At 47.5% G+C, this 16,929-nt stretch overlaps 1 protein-coding gene across 2 annotated transcripts in view; it reads right to left on the reverse strand.

Moving 5' to 3' along the window:
- Pxdn (peroxidasin) overlaps positions 1-16,929 on the reverse strand; it is a 78,148-nt gene that overhangs the window by 19,868 nt on the left and 41,351 nt on the right. For both annotated transcript variants that reach the window (XM_028883134.2, XM_028883133.2), the window contains 10 exons: positions 15,228-15,299; positions 14,923-14,994; positions 12,510-12,679; positions 12,131-12,248; positions 9,756-9,925; positions 7,372-7,644; positions 4,970-5,086; positions 3,765-3,923; positions 2,980-3,092; positions 2,074-2,230 (listed from right to left, as the gene is read on the reverse strand). In XM_028883134.2, coding sequence (XP_028738967.1) covers positions 2,074-2,230; positions 2,980-3,092; positions 3,765-3,923; positions 4,970-5,086; positions 7,372-7,644; positions 9,756-9,925; positions 12,131-12,248; positions 12,510-12,679; positions 14,923-14,994; positions 15,228-15,299 — 1,421 coding nt within the window. The remainder of the gene's footprint in view (positions 1-2,073; positions 2,231-2,979; positions 3,093-3,764; positions 3,924-4,969; positions 5,087-7,371; positions 7,645-9,755; positions 9,926-12,130; positions 12,249-12,509; positions 12,680-14,922; positions 14,995-15,227; positions 15,300-16,929) is intronic.

The following is a 16,929-nucleotide window of genomic DNA, read 5'->3' on the forward strand; positions in this document are numbered from 1 at the left end:
AAAAAAAAAATCAGCACCTAGATACCCAGATGGCCTGCACACACCACAGACACATAATACACATACCACAGCATACAGAATAAACATGCCACACAACACACTGTAGAAGACACATCACATCATATTACACCATCATAGCACACAGAATAAGCCTACACCATAATGTACACCACACACAGATACACACATAATACACAGCACATGTAACACACCACAACCTGTCTCATCAAAGCTTCATACTTGATTCCTTTTTACTATTTTTGAAACAAGGTCTTAGTATCTGTCTATCTATCTATCTATCTATCTATCTATCTATCTATCTATCTATCTATCTATCTATTGCTACCTATATGTATACATCTATGTCTATCTGCCTATGTATCTATATAGATAAGATATGCCAGACCCTGGCTGAAATAGAACTCACTGTATAGACCAAACCAGCCTTGAACTCAGAACGCTACCTGTCTCTTCCACGTGCTGGCAATGAAGGCATGCACCACCAAGTCCAGTGTGAGTCTCAGTTCTTGTTCCTTTCTCACCTCCTAAGAACTGGTCAGTAGTCAGTCTTTGCCAAGCACAAATAACCCCACCATAACCTATCTTTACCCTCAGCCACTGAAGCAGCTCTCACCACACTACTTCCATCTTAACCCAATGGTTAGTTCTCCTTTATATCCTCACAGGCCTGGACACAGCTGAAGAGACCCTGCTGAAATGATCCTTCACTTGGTTGCTGTGGCGGACCTCATTCCCCTGGGGCAGACAATGTGTGGCTAGGGTGAACTCCCCTGCTGGGACGGACTTCCTCCCCGGGGACAGACAAGGCATGGTTGGGAAAGACTCTCCTCTCAGGCAAACCTCCACTGCCTGGGATACACTGGGAACTACCCGCTTCTACCAGTCTCTGGTGCATTTGTGCATATTGCCTTCCTGTTCACACTCATCATCTTTCTTTCTTCCTCTTCTCCCCTACTCTGACTCTTCTCTCCACATCGATTGACAGGTACAGAGTCTATCTGATACAATTCTTGCTCTCTGACCCCATCTCCTCACTGGTCATTTGGAGAATATCTTTTTGTTGACTTCCTTTTTTAGCCAGTTTGATGGCTGGACACGCCAGGGCAGAATGGCCATTCTGGTTCTTAGACAGGTTCTCCTGGGTGACCTCATCTAGTCCCAGGGTGTTAATATACTCAGCCCTGACTCCTCCCTTGAGCTCCAGACCCCATAACTCTCTCATCAATTTCTTTCCTTTGCTGTGTCTGAGCAGGGTTCTTGGCTCTCCTCTTCCCCAAAGTTAAGCAAGACAGGCAGAGAGGAGAATAAAAGTGGGAGAGGATGCAGAGATGAAATCTTCACACTCTGGCTAATTACTACCCTGGAAAAGGACAGTCCATGTGCATGAGGAACATCCCAGGCTGCACGTAGCCATAACCAACTGCGAGGCATGGAAATGCCTGCAGGGATCACCATTAAATGCACTGTTGGGTATGAAAAGAGCTGTTGAAGATTTAAAAAACATACAGGAAGAAGATACTCCAAGGTAAGCTTAGCCATTGACCACATTAGGGCCAAACTTTCTGACTTCTGAATCATGCTACCATCATATTCTCATTTGATTGCTGGTGCTGTAACAAATATCCTGGCAAAAAGCAACTTAGGGAAGAAAAGATATATTTGGCTTACAGTTCCAGGTTACAGTTCACTATTGAGGAAGTCGGGCAAGAACTTAAAAGTATCAAATCCAGTCAAAAGCATAGAAAAGTCAAATGTATCCTTTCTCTTCTCTTATGCTGTTCAAGACCATTTGCCCAGGGAATGCTACCCACAGTGGGCTTCGCCTTTTTACATTAATTAACAATCAAGACAATCTCCTACAGATATATCAACAAGCCAACCCTATTTAGATAATTCCTGAATAAACTTTTCCTAGGTGATTCTATCACATTGACAGTTAAAACTAACCAGCACACACCCTAAATGGACGCTCATAGGATGAAGATACAGCCCCGATATTGTATCTCCCAAGCCCCCTGAGACAATGCATTGTGCTTGGCATACACATCTTACCATTCACACTGAGTACCATGCTGACAGAGGAATATCCAATTGTGTTCCGAGCTACACACTCATAGCGACCTGCGTCCGCAGTGCCAACATCATTGATGGTCAAGAATCCTTCAGGGCTGATGTGAAATTTTCCACTTTCTGTTACCTGAACACCATCCTGGAGCAGAATAATAAAAACGATATTGCAGTAAGATTGGGAAACAGAAGTTGCTGCCCTGGGAGAAAGGAATGCCCATCCAGTGTTAAGACTCAAATGGAAAAAAAAAATCTCTGAGGCTATGTTTACATCTGTCCCAATCTTCCCAGGGAAGGAGAATCATTACTATTCTCCCAAGTCCAACTCAATGAGACAAGCTCTTCTACACACCTGTCCTTTGCTGAGAACAGAGGTATGTATAATAGATGAGCCCCACTATATTGGGAGCACCTGGGAACATAACTCCTGGAGGCCATGAGCTATGGTGGAAAGGGTTCAGAGAAACAGGCCTCTAGGAAAGAGGGCAATTCTGAGACAGAATTGATAAGCCATGTGCAGACCACAGCTGTGCCACTGTGGAGAAGGTGGGTGGGCAGTGAAGTAGCTGGAGAGCCTTGAGAACTGGCACTCTGAGGGATCCCTAGTGAGGTCACTATTCCATCTCAGCAATCTCCTTTGTGTACAGTATGTGGATTCTGCCTAACCGTGGGCTAAATATGAAGAGCAAAGAAAAATGAAGTAATAAAAATTCAACTTCATTCCTTGAAGCTGTGTACCTGTAGAGGACTTTCTTTACTTCTGATGCTGGAGTGTGTATTTTGTTTTCATTATCGTTATTATTAAGGCTGCCTTCAGGGTATTTGAAACGCATGCTTCCTGCATCATACTTCCCGCATTAGAGAGAGCCTGGGTGAGGTGTCAGCTCTTACCTTGTTCCAGGTGATGGCTGGCTCCGGTTCCCCCTGGGAGCTACAGGGCAGCTGTACATTGGTCCCCACCTCTACAGTCATGTCACTGGGGATGCTGGCAAACACCGGGGTGACTAGGAGGCAAGTGTGGAGAATGAGGCAGCACCTGACTCACACCACAGACTTCAGAAGAGCAGAGGCCACACAGGCCAACCCAGAGCCCTGCAAGTGGACTTGTTAGCTAAGATGAAAAACGGCTTGGGTGGCAAGCCAGGCTGCCTGCACTCAACTCACACCCATTCCCAAGAGGCAGCAGCATGCAGTGTGGTTGGCCCACTGATAAAACAATGATCCTGATGCTCAGGGCTTAGAGGGCAGAAGAGGCAGTCGGCAGGCACCACTGTGCGAGCCCACCATGGGGAAGTGCACCTGAGCACACTGCGTTTGCCAAGCAAGTGCAGGAGGGGAAGTCCACAAAACCCACAGTGGACATTGTGGGTCTAAGAGACAAAACAAGGTTCATGGTACCCTCGCGGGCCTTACAGAAACCAGGCTGCACCTAGTTGTCTTCCCTAATATGCTCTCTAACACAGTCAGACTCTTTGAGGCCAACATGAAATGAATAAATGTCTTTATAACAAAGGAAATAAAGTACCTGTGAATCCCTCATGAACACAAGTACCATGGCTCTAAGCAGAACACAGTGACCAAAAGAGCTAGAACTACAGTACTGATGCTGACATCAGCTGCAGGAGTGTGTCACTGGTGATAGGCACTTGCAAATCTACCCAGTTGACAGCACCTACCTCTGGGCTGTACATTCAGGTGGGCCACGACCTTCTGGGAGCCGATGATGTTGACAGCCTGGCACTCATACTGGCCTTGGTCATGCAGGGCAACCCCAGAGATCCTGAGTGTGCCTGAGGATAGCACCAGGTGCCGCCTGTCCACTGAGAGCTGGCTCCCTACAAAGTGGGGCAAGACATCAGTCACCCTGGATATAGAGGTGTTCCGGGTCAGGGTCGGAGACAGGCGATTTAGAGAGAATGTTATCTCTGAAGATGGCAATGTCACTGGGCTGAACTTCTTGGATCAGGTACCAAAGGCCCACTCCTGCTCCAGCAAGTAGGCATTTATTCCACATCCCCGTGTGGGCTCCAACAGCAAAGGAGGAGTCAAGAAATATCATCCAAGGAGTATCACAAAAAGGGACAGAGAACAGAGCCAAAAGGCAAAATTAGGGGTGAGGACAAGACAAGGACTCAGGGTGCCTGTAGGGCTGACCCCAAGTATGCCTAAGGAAATAGACATTAAGGGAACCTGGGCCTAGACTGCACAGAAGTCAAGCCCCCTTGGAGGTGGAGGATATTGATAAAGGTGGATAAGCCTTTCCACAAGGTAGCTTTCCTAGCCAGCCAAGAGGAACTGTGCAACTGGCCTCTACCTCGTTCTGTTTCTCAGGATCCATGAGCACTCCCCAGAAGGAGGATGCAGTGACCTTTTGGTTTAAGCCAAGGTGGCAGATCATCTCCAGGGTCCCTGCCTAGGCTGTAGGGCAGGACCACTGGAGGCCTACAGAGGTTTCCTCAGTGAACTTAGTACCTGCCCTTGCCACAATCTCACCCAACCTTGGTGAGTTTCCATCAGACCCCGGGAGCCATGATCTGACCAAGAACTAAGTGATCACACACTAAGTGCAGAAATGTGGGGACGGCTCTGGGAATCAGTGGATAAACCCTGTTTTGGTGGGTTCTACAGGCTCTAGCCCACACACTGTGAACCACTGTACAGATGCTCCAACAGGCACCCCGAGTCCTCTTGCAAAGACGGCTTCAATCCATGATGCCTACAGCGACCACCAGTGCGGCACTCCAAGGCAGGTCCTATAAATACCTCGTCCTCTTCCAGCGTCACAGCTCACCCCTTTGGGGAAGATGCTGGTTTTGCCCCAGGGACAATAGCTTGTGTCCCAAGGGAATGGGAAGACAGAGGGCCCAGGGCAACACCTTACCTCCCTTGGTCCAGGCGATGACTGGCTGAGGGTAGCCCTTAGCTTCACACTGGAAATCCACAGTCTGTCCTTCGATGACCACTCTGCTCTGAGGGGTCACAGTGAACTGAGGAAGGGCTGCAGGGGAAGAACATTTAAGTGTGACACCGAGAGACAATTACCCTGTACAGTGACAGTACAGCCTAGGGACTTTACCAGCAGTATCGTGTACTTTGTAAGCAGTTCCCCCAAGATTAAAACCTTCCATCTTGGAGGGAGACTTAAGGCGTAAGATGTGGAAAGGCAGGTGAAAAGCAGATGGTCTAGGGGAAGGGAAACACTACAAAAGAGCTTCAGAAAGTCCCCCAAACTGACCAGGCTCCCTAGGCCTCTTCCTCCTCAAGAGTATACAAACAATAACACGGCTGAGAGAAGACTCTCAGACAGACCCAGCCACCTGGAAGGAGCAGACGCCAGCCAAACAGCCTCAACACAGCAGAGACCAGTCAAGCTGACCAGAAGGAATAAAAACATTGAGTTGCTTGGACAATGCTCAGACCAACTGAGCCAGCTGGGAAGAATACTCTCCAAACTGCTGAGCTTCCTACAGGCTGTGCAGTGGCTCCAGGTTCCCTGCTTTGGTGAGCTGTCACCCATGCTTGGGTGGGCATTGGTGATACAGCTGTCTTTGGATCATTTCTGCTCACCCATATTCCTGTAAATAACCCCTATAAAACTCATTGGTTTCCCAAGTAGACTTTGGTGACATTGGTACTTTGGTCTGCATTCACAGCTATGCACAAGGTGCACATGGGCATTGTAATCTAAGAAATGACACAGCTGTATGCAAAGCACTCACACTGGCTCATGACTACTGTGCCCTTGGCAATGTATACTTTATACACATTACTATAATATCAGTACATTCAAAACTGTATGCAAGGTGCACACACTGACTCACTATTACTGTGACCTCAGGGTATACTCAGAGCTATCTGCATCACATACACACTGATTTACTTTCAATGCCCAGGTATTCATGTCCACATTCACAGATGCCAGTACCTGGGTAGTCTGAACATTGCAACCTCAAAGTCCTATTCTCCTAAGGAAAGCTGTCTAACCACCAAATCATGTGTGACAGGTCAAATGGAAGGGATGCTATAGATCTTAAAAAAGCAAGGCAGACAATACTGTTAGTACAGGCGTAGGAGAACCAGCCCTGAAACTGTGACCATGGGAGAGCTGTCCTTACTACCCATCTGTCTTGTGGCAACAGGGGTGGGAGAGATGTGCCCCACCCCCACCCCCGCCCATCAATGCCAGAGGCAGGTGGGAGAGATGGCCCCGTGGTCATAAGAGTAGGAGAGCCATCCCTGACCCTACCAGCTGCAACACTCGAGAGAGCAGCCCCCGCACCTTGCCAGGGTAGCACAATAGAGCCAACCCTGTTAGTGCAGGTGTAGGGGAGCCAGCCCCAAAACTGTGACACTATGGGAGAGCTGTCCCAACTTCCCATCTGGTGGACCAACCCTACAGCTGCCCAGGCCCAGACCCAGGGTTATGACTTGGCCTTCCCCAACATCCACCCCATCTATGATCTGCTAGAGCATGTCCAGGGACCTGGCCCACAGGCCCAAAGCTGCAGGATCTCCACAACACAGGGTGGCAGGGGGATGTCCAGGAAGAATCTTAGTCAGGGCCCAGCACTGAACATGCAGTGGAGACCAGGGGCCTCGAACCAGACCAATGACTCTTTGCAGTGAACACTTGCAAGTCGAGATGCATGGACAAAGAGTATATGGTGTGACTTATTTGGTCACACTTTCTTCCTTTTTCTCTCTTGAATTTTGTCTTATTTGGGAGGGTGCAGGCGCAGAGGGAGGATGTGAAGGGATGGGGAATGAATGGATAAAGATGTATGATATGAATAACACATAAAATTAAAAAAGAAATCAAGGCAGTGCTAGAAAAATGGCTCAGTCCCTAGAAGCCACATAAAACAACCAAGTTGGACAGAGTGCTAGGGAGGTGGGTCCATGAAACTTCCTGGCCAGCCAGCCTAGTCTACTTGGTGATTTCTAGGGCAATGAGAAACTCAGTCTCAAAACAACCCCATACCCCTAAAACCAGGATGGCACCTGACATTGTTCTCTGGTTATATAGATGCACACCCACCCACATACAAATATACACATGCATATCAAAATAGCTAGGCATGGCAGTGCACACCTTAATCCCAGCACTTGAGACGAGGATCGAAAGTTCAAGGCCAGGCTAGGCTGCAAAGACCTTGTTCTCAAAAAAACAAAGAAAAATGAAAGGGCAAGTTAAGTGGTACAGGGGGTATGCGATACGGTGCAGGCCGGGCAAAGCCAAGGGCACTGACGGAGTCACGAGAAGACAAGAGTCTGACGGCTCACCCTGTACGATGATGAAGGCTGTGGCGTGGATGCTGTCCACACTGTTGGAGGCAAAGCACGTGTACTCCCCGCTGTCACTCTGCTCGACGTTCTGGATGTACAGTCCTCCAGAGGGAGTGATATTCACTCGAGGGTCGACCGGCAAGGGTGTCCGGTCACCTCTTGTCCAGGTGATCTGCGGCAGAGGGTGGCCGGTGGCACTGCACTCCAAAGTGACACTCTCGCCCACCAGTACCTCTGTGTTCTGCGGCTGGATTACAAAAGTGGGTCGGGCTGTCACAAACAGAAATTCTCAGTTAATTTCTCATAGCTCCACAAGACCTCTACTTGGTATTTTTGATGCCCAGTCTGTCCATTCACCCTAATGGCTTCCAAAATAAGTAAAACCAACAACATTTAATTACATCATCACTTGTTGTCTTGCTTTTCCAAATAAATACATAGATGGGGCTGAGGAAATGGCTCAGTAGGCAATAAGACATTTGCCATGTGAACACAGGGGCCTCAGTTCAAATCCCCAGCACACAAAACCTCAGATGTGATAGGATCTGTAATTCTAGCATCTATAATGCAAGATGGGAAGCAGAAGAAGAATCCTCAGAAGCTGGCTGGCCAGCTAGTTTATTGTACGTAGGGTGACCAACAAGAGACCCTGTCTCAAACAAGGTTAAAGGCATGCATGGATCAACAGCGACGGTCGCCTTTTGATTTCCACACTGTGGCACACGTCTCCACATTCACACAATCACACATGGATTAATGGGGGGAAAGTGCAGAAAATAAACTGGTGCCCACATTCAGCTCAACCAAAGGTAGGCAACCTGTGGGCAGTGACCACTATGGGGAGAGCTGTATTTCTTTCCCCAGACAGACTCTAAATTCTCTGAAGAACCTTTGCTTTTATTTATTATAAATACACTGGCAACCCGATGAAAACTTTGTGGTAGTCTCTATTGCCACAAGAAATTATGAGGTATATTTAAACCATATAAAAAATATCACTTTCATCACACACACACAAAAAAATAAAACAAAACAAAACAAAAAAAAAAAAAAACAAAAAAAACAAAATCCGCAAATGAAGGAACAGTGTCAACTCTAAATCTAATGGGAGGAGTCCACACATTTGCTAGTATGTTTCATGGGAAGGTTTCCACATGCAGTGGGACCACAGCAGACATAGCCTACATGGAAAGAGGGAGCCATGGACATAAGAAAGGAAGTTGCACACACCCTTGTGTTGGAAACTACCCTACAACTACCCTTGACACTCAACCTACATATGATTTCCTAAGTCTGTATTATGCCCTGTGCTGTTTCTTGTGGGTCCACAACATGGAATCCAAAAAGTTCCAAAAAACAAGATTAAAAAAAAAAATGTTTTGCAAAATTTGACATAAGTAGCATGAGGCACTTCTAGTTTCTACTGAGACTCTATATACAGCTTTCCTTGTGGGCGTCAGCACCTGGATTGTGGTATATCACCCCAGAGTATAAGTTAGCAAATAGATTATGTTCTATGTTGCCTTTCTTTAAAGAACAAAACAAAAAAACCAGAAACTACCGTGACCTACAGGTTAAGAACTGCTGGGTTATGGTGTTCCACCGTCTGGATGAACAGTGAACACCGGCCATGGACATAGCAAGCAGACCAGAACAGGGCTGGTGCCTGTGTACTGTAGCAGAGGCGTGAAGGCCACAGCTGTGTTTCCTCTGGTTTGGACAGACGCTTGGCGTTTTAAACATGATAGGCTCAAAAAAAATCAGCGTTTTAAAATTTAATTTGAAATAATCAAAGCCCTTGGCAAACAGAGGCCTCAGTGCCAAGAAGCATGTATATGATGTGGCTGTGCAGGTACCTGCCGCGAGGCATGGCCAGTCTCTCCAGGTGGCTATTAGTGGGAACACGTTTGTAGACCTCAGGTTGTAATCATAGTTTGACTATGAATTCATTTGTAATTGGTATTTGCTAAGCAAAATAACAGGGATGAGGTAAGTCCATTGGCGATTATTAGTGTGGTTGCTCCTGTAAAGCTTCATGGGGTTTAAATCATGGTGGTTGCAATTACTGATGTTATATGGCTTACTGAGAAATAAGCAATTATGGATTTTAAGTCTGTTTGTCATAGGCAGATGGAACTGGTTATGATTATTCCTCATTTCTTACCTGTGGTAGTAACTCAAAACTTCTGTATATACCCCTGAAGCAGGGTGTAGCCATGGGCCTGAGGCAGGTTAGAATGACCTATGACCCTATGCTTCAGAAATCTTGTGAGCTACTTGGCATGGGAACTTTACCATCTCAGACTTCATTGAGTTGTAGTAGAAAGAAAGGAGGAAGTGGGTGGTTAGGGTAACCCTCACATGCAATATCCTCCACTTACCTGGAGACCCCAAGTACCTGAGGGTCACCTCATGTGTTTTCGCCTCTCCAGCCACATTTTTTGCCATGCACTGGTAGACGCCCTCATCTGCCTCCTGTGTGTTCTGGATCATCAGTGTGCCGTCGTCCAGCAAGTTTAAGCGTGAGTCTGTCTTCATGCTCAGCTCATTACTACAGAGACAGAAACCAGTGTGCTCACAGCTCAGGCCAGTACTCTACCCCTCCCGGGGTCAGTCCTCCAGTGGGCTCTAATGCTCTAGAATGCAGCTGACACACGTTAGGCTCGGAGAACAAGAGCAACAGATATGTTGCTTCCAGATGTTTCCCTCAGCAACTGTGACTTAGCAGACATGTCTAGGGGAGTACAAATATGTGTTCACTATTGCATGCCCAATCTAAATGCTTTAATGTGGTCCTAATTCCAAACAAGGAAAACATTAACCCAATGGAAAATGCAAATAACACATTTCCCTTTATCTCTGTAAATTACATTTATAAAAAATGTAGAAACATAGTTTATATAATTAAAAGCATGAAGCTAGGTATGGTTCCCATACCTATAATCTCAGTACTTGAGAAGTTGAGGCAGAAGGATCAGAAGTTCAAGGTCATCCTCCACTATACAGTAAGTTAGAAGCTAACCTGGGATGCATGAAATCCTGTCTCAAACAAACAAAGAGCCCTTTCTAGGCTCTGTCCTCCTTTCTATGCCCTGGGCATGCTTCTGACACAGTCTCCTGGAAGGCAGCAACTCCCAGGTGCATGTGGGTCAGCAGCAGGAATGCCAGGGAACCTCAGTGAGTGACAAGCAGAGCTGGCACCAAAGGAAGGACAGGCCTTGGGACTTTGACTCAAGGTCAGTCATAATTATTTTTGTAGTTTTAACCTAAGTCTTCCATTTATAAAAGGTAGGAAGGTCTTGAGCCATACTGATGTGCCTCTACTGTCTAATACAACCTTCTAACACTTTAGAATCCCACCTGTAGTCAGTCCTAGATTTTAACTCTCATCAGCTCCAGAGCTATGCATGACATGAAGGTTTTTAAAGGGCTGAATGTATCTCACATTTTCCCCATACAGATGGCTCCGAGATCAATGTGACCAACGCAAGACCTGGCATAATCCTGACTCTGATGTATCATCTTTTCACTGCGCCCCTGAATTCTCTCAAATGTTGAGTGGTCACTCTCCTATTTGTTTCGTTTGTAAACAGAGCTTTATTTAAGAGAGCTTCCTGTTTGCTATGGAATCTGAGTCTCAGTTGGAACAAGGATGACTTGACAGTCAGTATCTGAACCTTCTGTTCCTAAACTCAATTTGTGATGTTCTCAAGGAGGCTTCTCTGCTTCTGAAAGACTGGGCACAGCCAGTGAGCTTGGCATGAACACACTGGGAGCCAGACCATGAGTGCAATCCTCACTCTGGGCTGATGTCTGTTGGTACAAATGGATTTAAGAGGTGATTATATGATGGTTTTGTGTTTAGGATTTCCCTCTAAGAATTCCACCTTCAAAATATAAGTTTAAAAATGCTTTATGTCACCATAGACAAGGGTACTATCCCCAGGCACCTTGACCTCATTCTAGATGGGGTCTCTGCCCCTACATCATGGTCATCACTGCTTGTCCCTCCCCCACTCATATGTGTCCCTCTCCTCAACTCTCTGTGCCCACTTCCCTCCCACAATAAACCCGACCAACACTCAGCTCTCAGATCCAGCTGGCGGGATGCTCCCATAGTTGGGCCAGAGTGCTGGCAAGCAGACAACCCCTTCTGCCATCCATGAACAACTGCTGTGAGGTGTAAGGCAGTCACAACCATGTTTGTAGAATGAAGAGAAGCTCCTTCACTCAGAACAAGACTCCAGAAGCCAAAGGAGGCCTGTGTAGACTCATCATAGCCCACACACTTAGGCCTCAAAGAAGAGAAGAAATGGGCCAAATACGTCAGCTGTCTCCAACCCCAGAAAGTCCATCATCACGGCGCTGGTCCAAAACTTACTAACATCTTGCCAAACACCAGAAGCTCTGGCCAGAGAACAAATGGACAGAAATGGACATACAGCACTTCCCTGACTCCCACTGGATGGGGCAAGAAAGTTCCAAAATGCTGCCAGGTCAATGGCTGACCAGGGGAAAGAGACCTGTGGCCTAGGAGGAATGAGTCCCAGTGGAGAGAAAGCTCTTCTCCCAGTAACTCAGGCTCAGAAATGGCTCCCAGGCAGCTGCTATGTGGAAGAGGGAAGGTGTGGAACCTTTTCTTCCTTTTATCTCCCTACATAGAAGGGGACGGTGTCTGTCAAGCATGGGGAAGTGCACAGGCTCCTGATGTGGCCCCCAGGGCCGCAGTGACATTTCTGCTCTCCACACAACTCACTTGTTTCGAAGCCAGATGATCTCAGGTTTGGGGTTGCCCTCAGCCCTGCAGGTGAAGTACACCGTGTTCCCCGATGTGACATCTGCATCCTGCGGCTCTGATGTGATCCGGGGCCGTTCTACATGCAAGGAATGAACACCATGGAGAAACATGAGGCTCACACAGGTGGGAACCCAAATCAGAATCCTCTTGGCGGGGTGATACTGTAAGGCCTGAATACACATCTTGGCACCCCCTCCCCCAAATGGCATACTACCTTTCCAGAGTCTCAGCCTCCCATGACAGAAGACAAATCAGCCCCTCTCCATGTCAACTGAGGATAAGTCTGGACTGCTGGGGTCATACTAGTACTTTGGCAGGGACTCCAGGGCCCACTCACCACAGTTCAGCTCTTCTGGAGTGATGGTAGCCACAGAGCGTCCTTGGATGCGTCTGGGATACTCGCAGGTGGCTGCTGCCTGTGCATTCCCAGATTGGGCATAGGTCTTCAGCAGATCTGCCAACCACAGTATTTCACAGTCACAGTGAAGTGCATTTGAGTCCAGTCGCCTATGGAAAGAAGTCATGAAGATTTGCAGGAGTTAAAGAGACTTTGACCCATCCTGGACAGAACAACCGCCAGGTTCTGGAGCCTCAAGGATGCTAAAGATGATGAACATCTGGGCATTAATCATGTAAGGAATTGGTTTTTACAGGAGAGAATCAGAAGGACTGAGGGAGGTGGTAGTGGTCAAATATCTACAGAAAGGCCTGAGAGTCTGAAGCCCTGAGAAGGCTCTCAGTAGAGAGGTAAAGCCAACCAGCGACCAAGTAGCTTCAGACCCAGGAATGGGCTGTGGATATAACCTAGTAGCATGCTGGAGGCCCTAGGTCCAATCCAAACACAGCAAAAACAAAACAAAAACAAAAAAACATGGTAAGTATGGGCTAGACAAGTCACAGACTTTCCCGAGAGTCACTGACAGGTCACAACAGTGCTCCACTCTGCGGCATTCCAGAGCAGCTCAATGTCCCCATGTCTATGGGAGCATCACAGACATGATGAGCAGGGCTGCATCTCATGGATGAGGCAGAGCCAGGGTAACGGCCCTGTGGGGACAAACTCTACCTCCATAGCTAGAGCCAGCAAGATCCCTCACTTTGAAAATTGTTCTGCACAAAGGCAAGGTCTTTGGGGTTCAGGTGGGGCCACATGCCACCTGACAGGTCATGAGGGGCACTGCCTGAATCCTATTAGATGCAAAGAGGCAAGACACTCTTACCCAAAGAGTAACTTAAATGGGAACAGGAACTCCCTGGGAGCATGACCAGTCGGGGATTGAATTCTGGATAACAGCACTACTACTAGACACACACTCCACAACCTGGTACCCGGGGGGAAGATGCATGCCCAATCCACATTTGTCCAGGGCATTAGCCCAGAGGAGACAATGACCCAAATCTGGTACCACTACACACATCTATATCCCCTGGCAGAAATATGGCCAACAAGATGCAGCACCCCATACTCAGGTAAGAATGGGCATTGGGTTGGATAACAGCCATCGCTTCCTGGGGCACCCAGCCTGCCATCTACTTCCGAATAGTAAGATCCTACAGTCAGAAGAGTACCAAGAGGGCAGTGGGTGAGCCTGGATGGGTAGTTCAGCATGACATGCCTGTCCAGTCTACCCCAGGCAGCCGAGTGAGCTGGAAGAAGGCCACACCCATCTTGATTTCTCCTTGGGAGAGGGCAATTCAGTGAGGCCATTGAGGGGCAAGGCCAACTGTGATCGACTTAGCCCTTATCTCCAAATCTAGGATGTTCATGTTTGAGCAATGTAAAGGCAGCAAAAGAAGGAACGTCTTGGGTTAGAAGGGCTGGCATTCCTCTAAAAGAGCAGTATGTCTCTCTGAGGCTGTAAATAGGGAAACCCATCTGTAGGCTCGTTCATGGGTTGCCCCATCCTTCGCCTTGGGCTTTCCTGACATTTATCTTAGCAATGTCTTTCTCTGCTCTTATACATCAAAGACACGAGTTTTCATTCTCTCTTCCCACCCCCAATGTGGATTCACCTTGCCTGGTAATTTCTTCCCTGGAGAAAGAGTTTTTGTCTCATGGACATGGATGAAAAAATACCAGCCCCTGACTGGTCATGCTCCCCAGCGAGTTCCTATCCCCATTTAAGCCACTCTTTGGGTGGGAATAGCTTGCCTCTCTGCATCTGACAGTATTCAGGCTGAGAGCCTCATGATCTGGTCAGCTTCAGAAATGAAGCCAGCCCCATGAGCACTGGAGTCCATTATAGATACCACACATTCCAGTAACATCTTAACTGTGCTCTTGAGACCACAAGACAACAATCAAGGCTGTTAAATAACTCCATTAGCACTAAAATACCTTAATTCTATTATAATAATAAGTATACAAAGGTTATTTCAGGAGGCCATAAAAAAAAAAAACTGGGTAGACATCTGTCTACTTATTCAGGTAAAAGAATTTCAAGAAAAGGAATATGAGGCATATGCCTGAAGATGCTTCCAGAATGGCTTTCATTCTCATCAGTAAAATATGTGGCTTGCAATTAAAACTTAATTGGGGGAATTTAAACATAATTTAAAAACTGTCTCCAGATCCCTATTAAAGTATCAGCCTGCTGCCACATGTGAGTCATCTGCTTGCCTCTTCACACTGAAACAGATTCAACAGGCCTGCATTCCTGGCATATAGATGCATCTTAAGGCTTTCCTGAAGCTGGAGAGAGGGTGTCTCATGGACACTGGAGGCAGCAGACACCCAAATGCACACTTACAGTCGTTTCATGGACTCCAAGTGGCTGAATGTCCCAGGAACTAAGTGTGTGATGCGGTTGTTATGTAAAAACCTGTGGAAAGAGAAAATAGAGCAGAACTGCATTAAAAAACAAACAAACAAAAACTTGCTAAACATGTGAAAATAAGCCCAAGAGGTCACACAGAATACCAAGCGCCCCTTCTGATTATGAGACAAGAGATGGATTTTACACAAAAGCATCAGGGAAGTGTTCATCAGGTGTTGACCATTCAGGCAGCATGAGCTGGGGCCTGGCTGCAAATTAAAGAAGGGAGCTGGACTCACAGTCTCTCCAGCTTCGGCAGGTGCTGGAAGGATTCTGGGTCCAGAGTTTCTATCTGATTGAAGTGCAGGTACCTAGGGGATTAAAAGAACAGCACAAATGTGAACGACTTACCGACTTTTCAACCCAGATTTTTGGCTCCAAAATTTTTTCCACACTTCACATCCACGTATCACTAGGTACTTCCCATGCTCTGCGCAGTGTGTGGTGACAAGAAGACACATGTGAGAGCAGGCAGGCTACCTTGTAGTTGGCTGACCCACAGATGACACCTCACGACTTAGCAAGCCCTGGGTCCCCATGAACCCAAGTGGTGTGACAGTGGCCCAGCCCCTGAGACAACAAGGAAAAACCAAAAGCAACCTAGCAGACAGGACCCTTGTCCATGTGCACACACAGGACCCCTGCACTAAGCTGTGGATGCTTCCACGTGACACTAAGGACACCACAGTTACAGAACCAGGCACTCAGGCAGGGGGTAACATGAGGTGGTGAACGTCTCCTTAGGTCAAACCATTTACAATTTGGGATATAACTAATTTCGTTCTCCTGAATGCTAGTTTGCTCATTTTGAAGGAGGGTGGGACTTTTTCAGCTCAGTAAAATGTCAGTCACCTTTCTTACCCAGGCTTCATTGACCTAGAGAAAAGCCTTCCCTCAGGTGATTATGATAATACACACTTCTGTTCAATGAAGGGCCAGAGACAGAATCAAGCAGCGGAGCTAACACACAGCCTTCTTCACCACAGCTCCACATAAAGCCTTGTTCTCCAAACCCATTTTCATTAGCTGTGAGATTAGTGTTCTTTCTGGGTCCCCAAATGAGCTTCTTTCCATAGCAACTCCCCAGGCAGAACTAATCCAGAGCCTCCTAAACTCTGAGGGCCACAGTTCACAGCCCACCTGCCCTTCCTTGGCACAGGGCACCAAGGTCTCCCTGACCTTCCTCGGGTACAGGAATGTGCTCCTCACTCCCCATATGACAATGTGTTTGCAAGACAGGAAAGAAAGAGGAAGGCCATCGAGGTCAGTGAGTGTTCCAGCACAGCATCTGATCCAAGGATACCAGAGGAAACAGGACCAGAGAGAAATCCTCAGTCTCCACCATGTGTAGCTGGTGTGTGCTAGGAAGCTGAGATCAATATGCTCAGTCTCTAAGTCTCTGTGGCTCACATGAACCATCAACCCTGGGGAGCTGCTGGGGAGTCTCTGGCTGAACCTAAGCTAAGCTGGAAGAACAAAAGCAGGGTATTCAAGACTCCCACAAGGGCAGGTAGCATGGTTTGGGTTCAAAGCCCTTGAGCCTGCAGTGAAGTTGACAGGTGGGCCTCAGACATCCTGCCCCAAGAAGCACCAAGGACAGTGGCTTTCAGGGTTTGCAAAACTCCGGACTGCTGGGACTCCAGGTAGATTCTGGGCATCGTCGCCCTTCTTCTCTGGATGGCTGAGACAATGGAGGTCAGGGAGTGGACTCCTCAGAACACCATTGCTGAATCAGCCACTAACCTGGCCCAGTGTACCGTGTTGAGAAGGATAACAAGGGCCCCCTGAGGAGCTATTTGAAAATGCAAGGCAGATCCCAGTGCTGCCCCAGGGCTCCCCATCCAGGCTTTCACAGCCTCATGGTTCCCAATGTCCCCCTTGAGTGGCAAGGACCTGCATCTTCTGCAGGTAAGCTACGAGAGTCTGAGGCAGAGCCAGCAG

This window comes from Peromyscus leucopus, chromosome 22 (genome assembly GCF_004664715.2).
Source record: "Peromyscus leucopus breed LL Stock chromosome 22, UCI_PerLeu_2.1, whole genome shotgun sequence".
NCBI lineage: Eukaryota > Metazoa > Chordata > Mammalia > Rodentia > Cricetidae > Peromyscus > Peromyscus leucopus.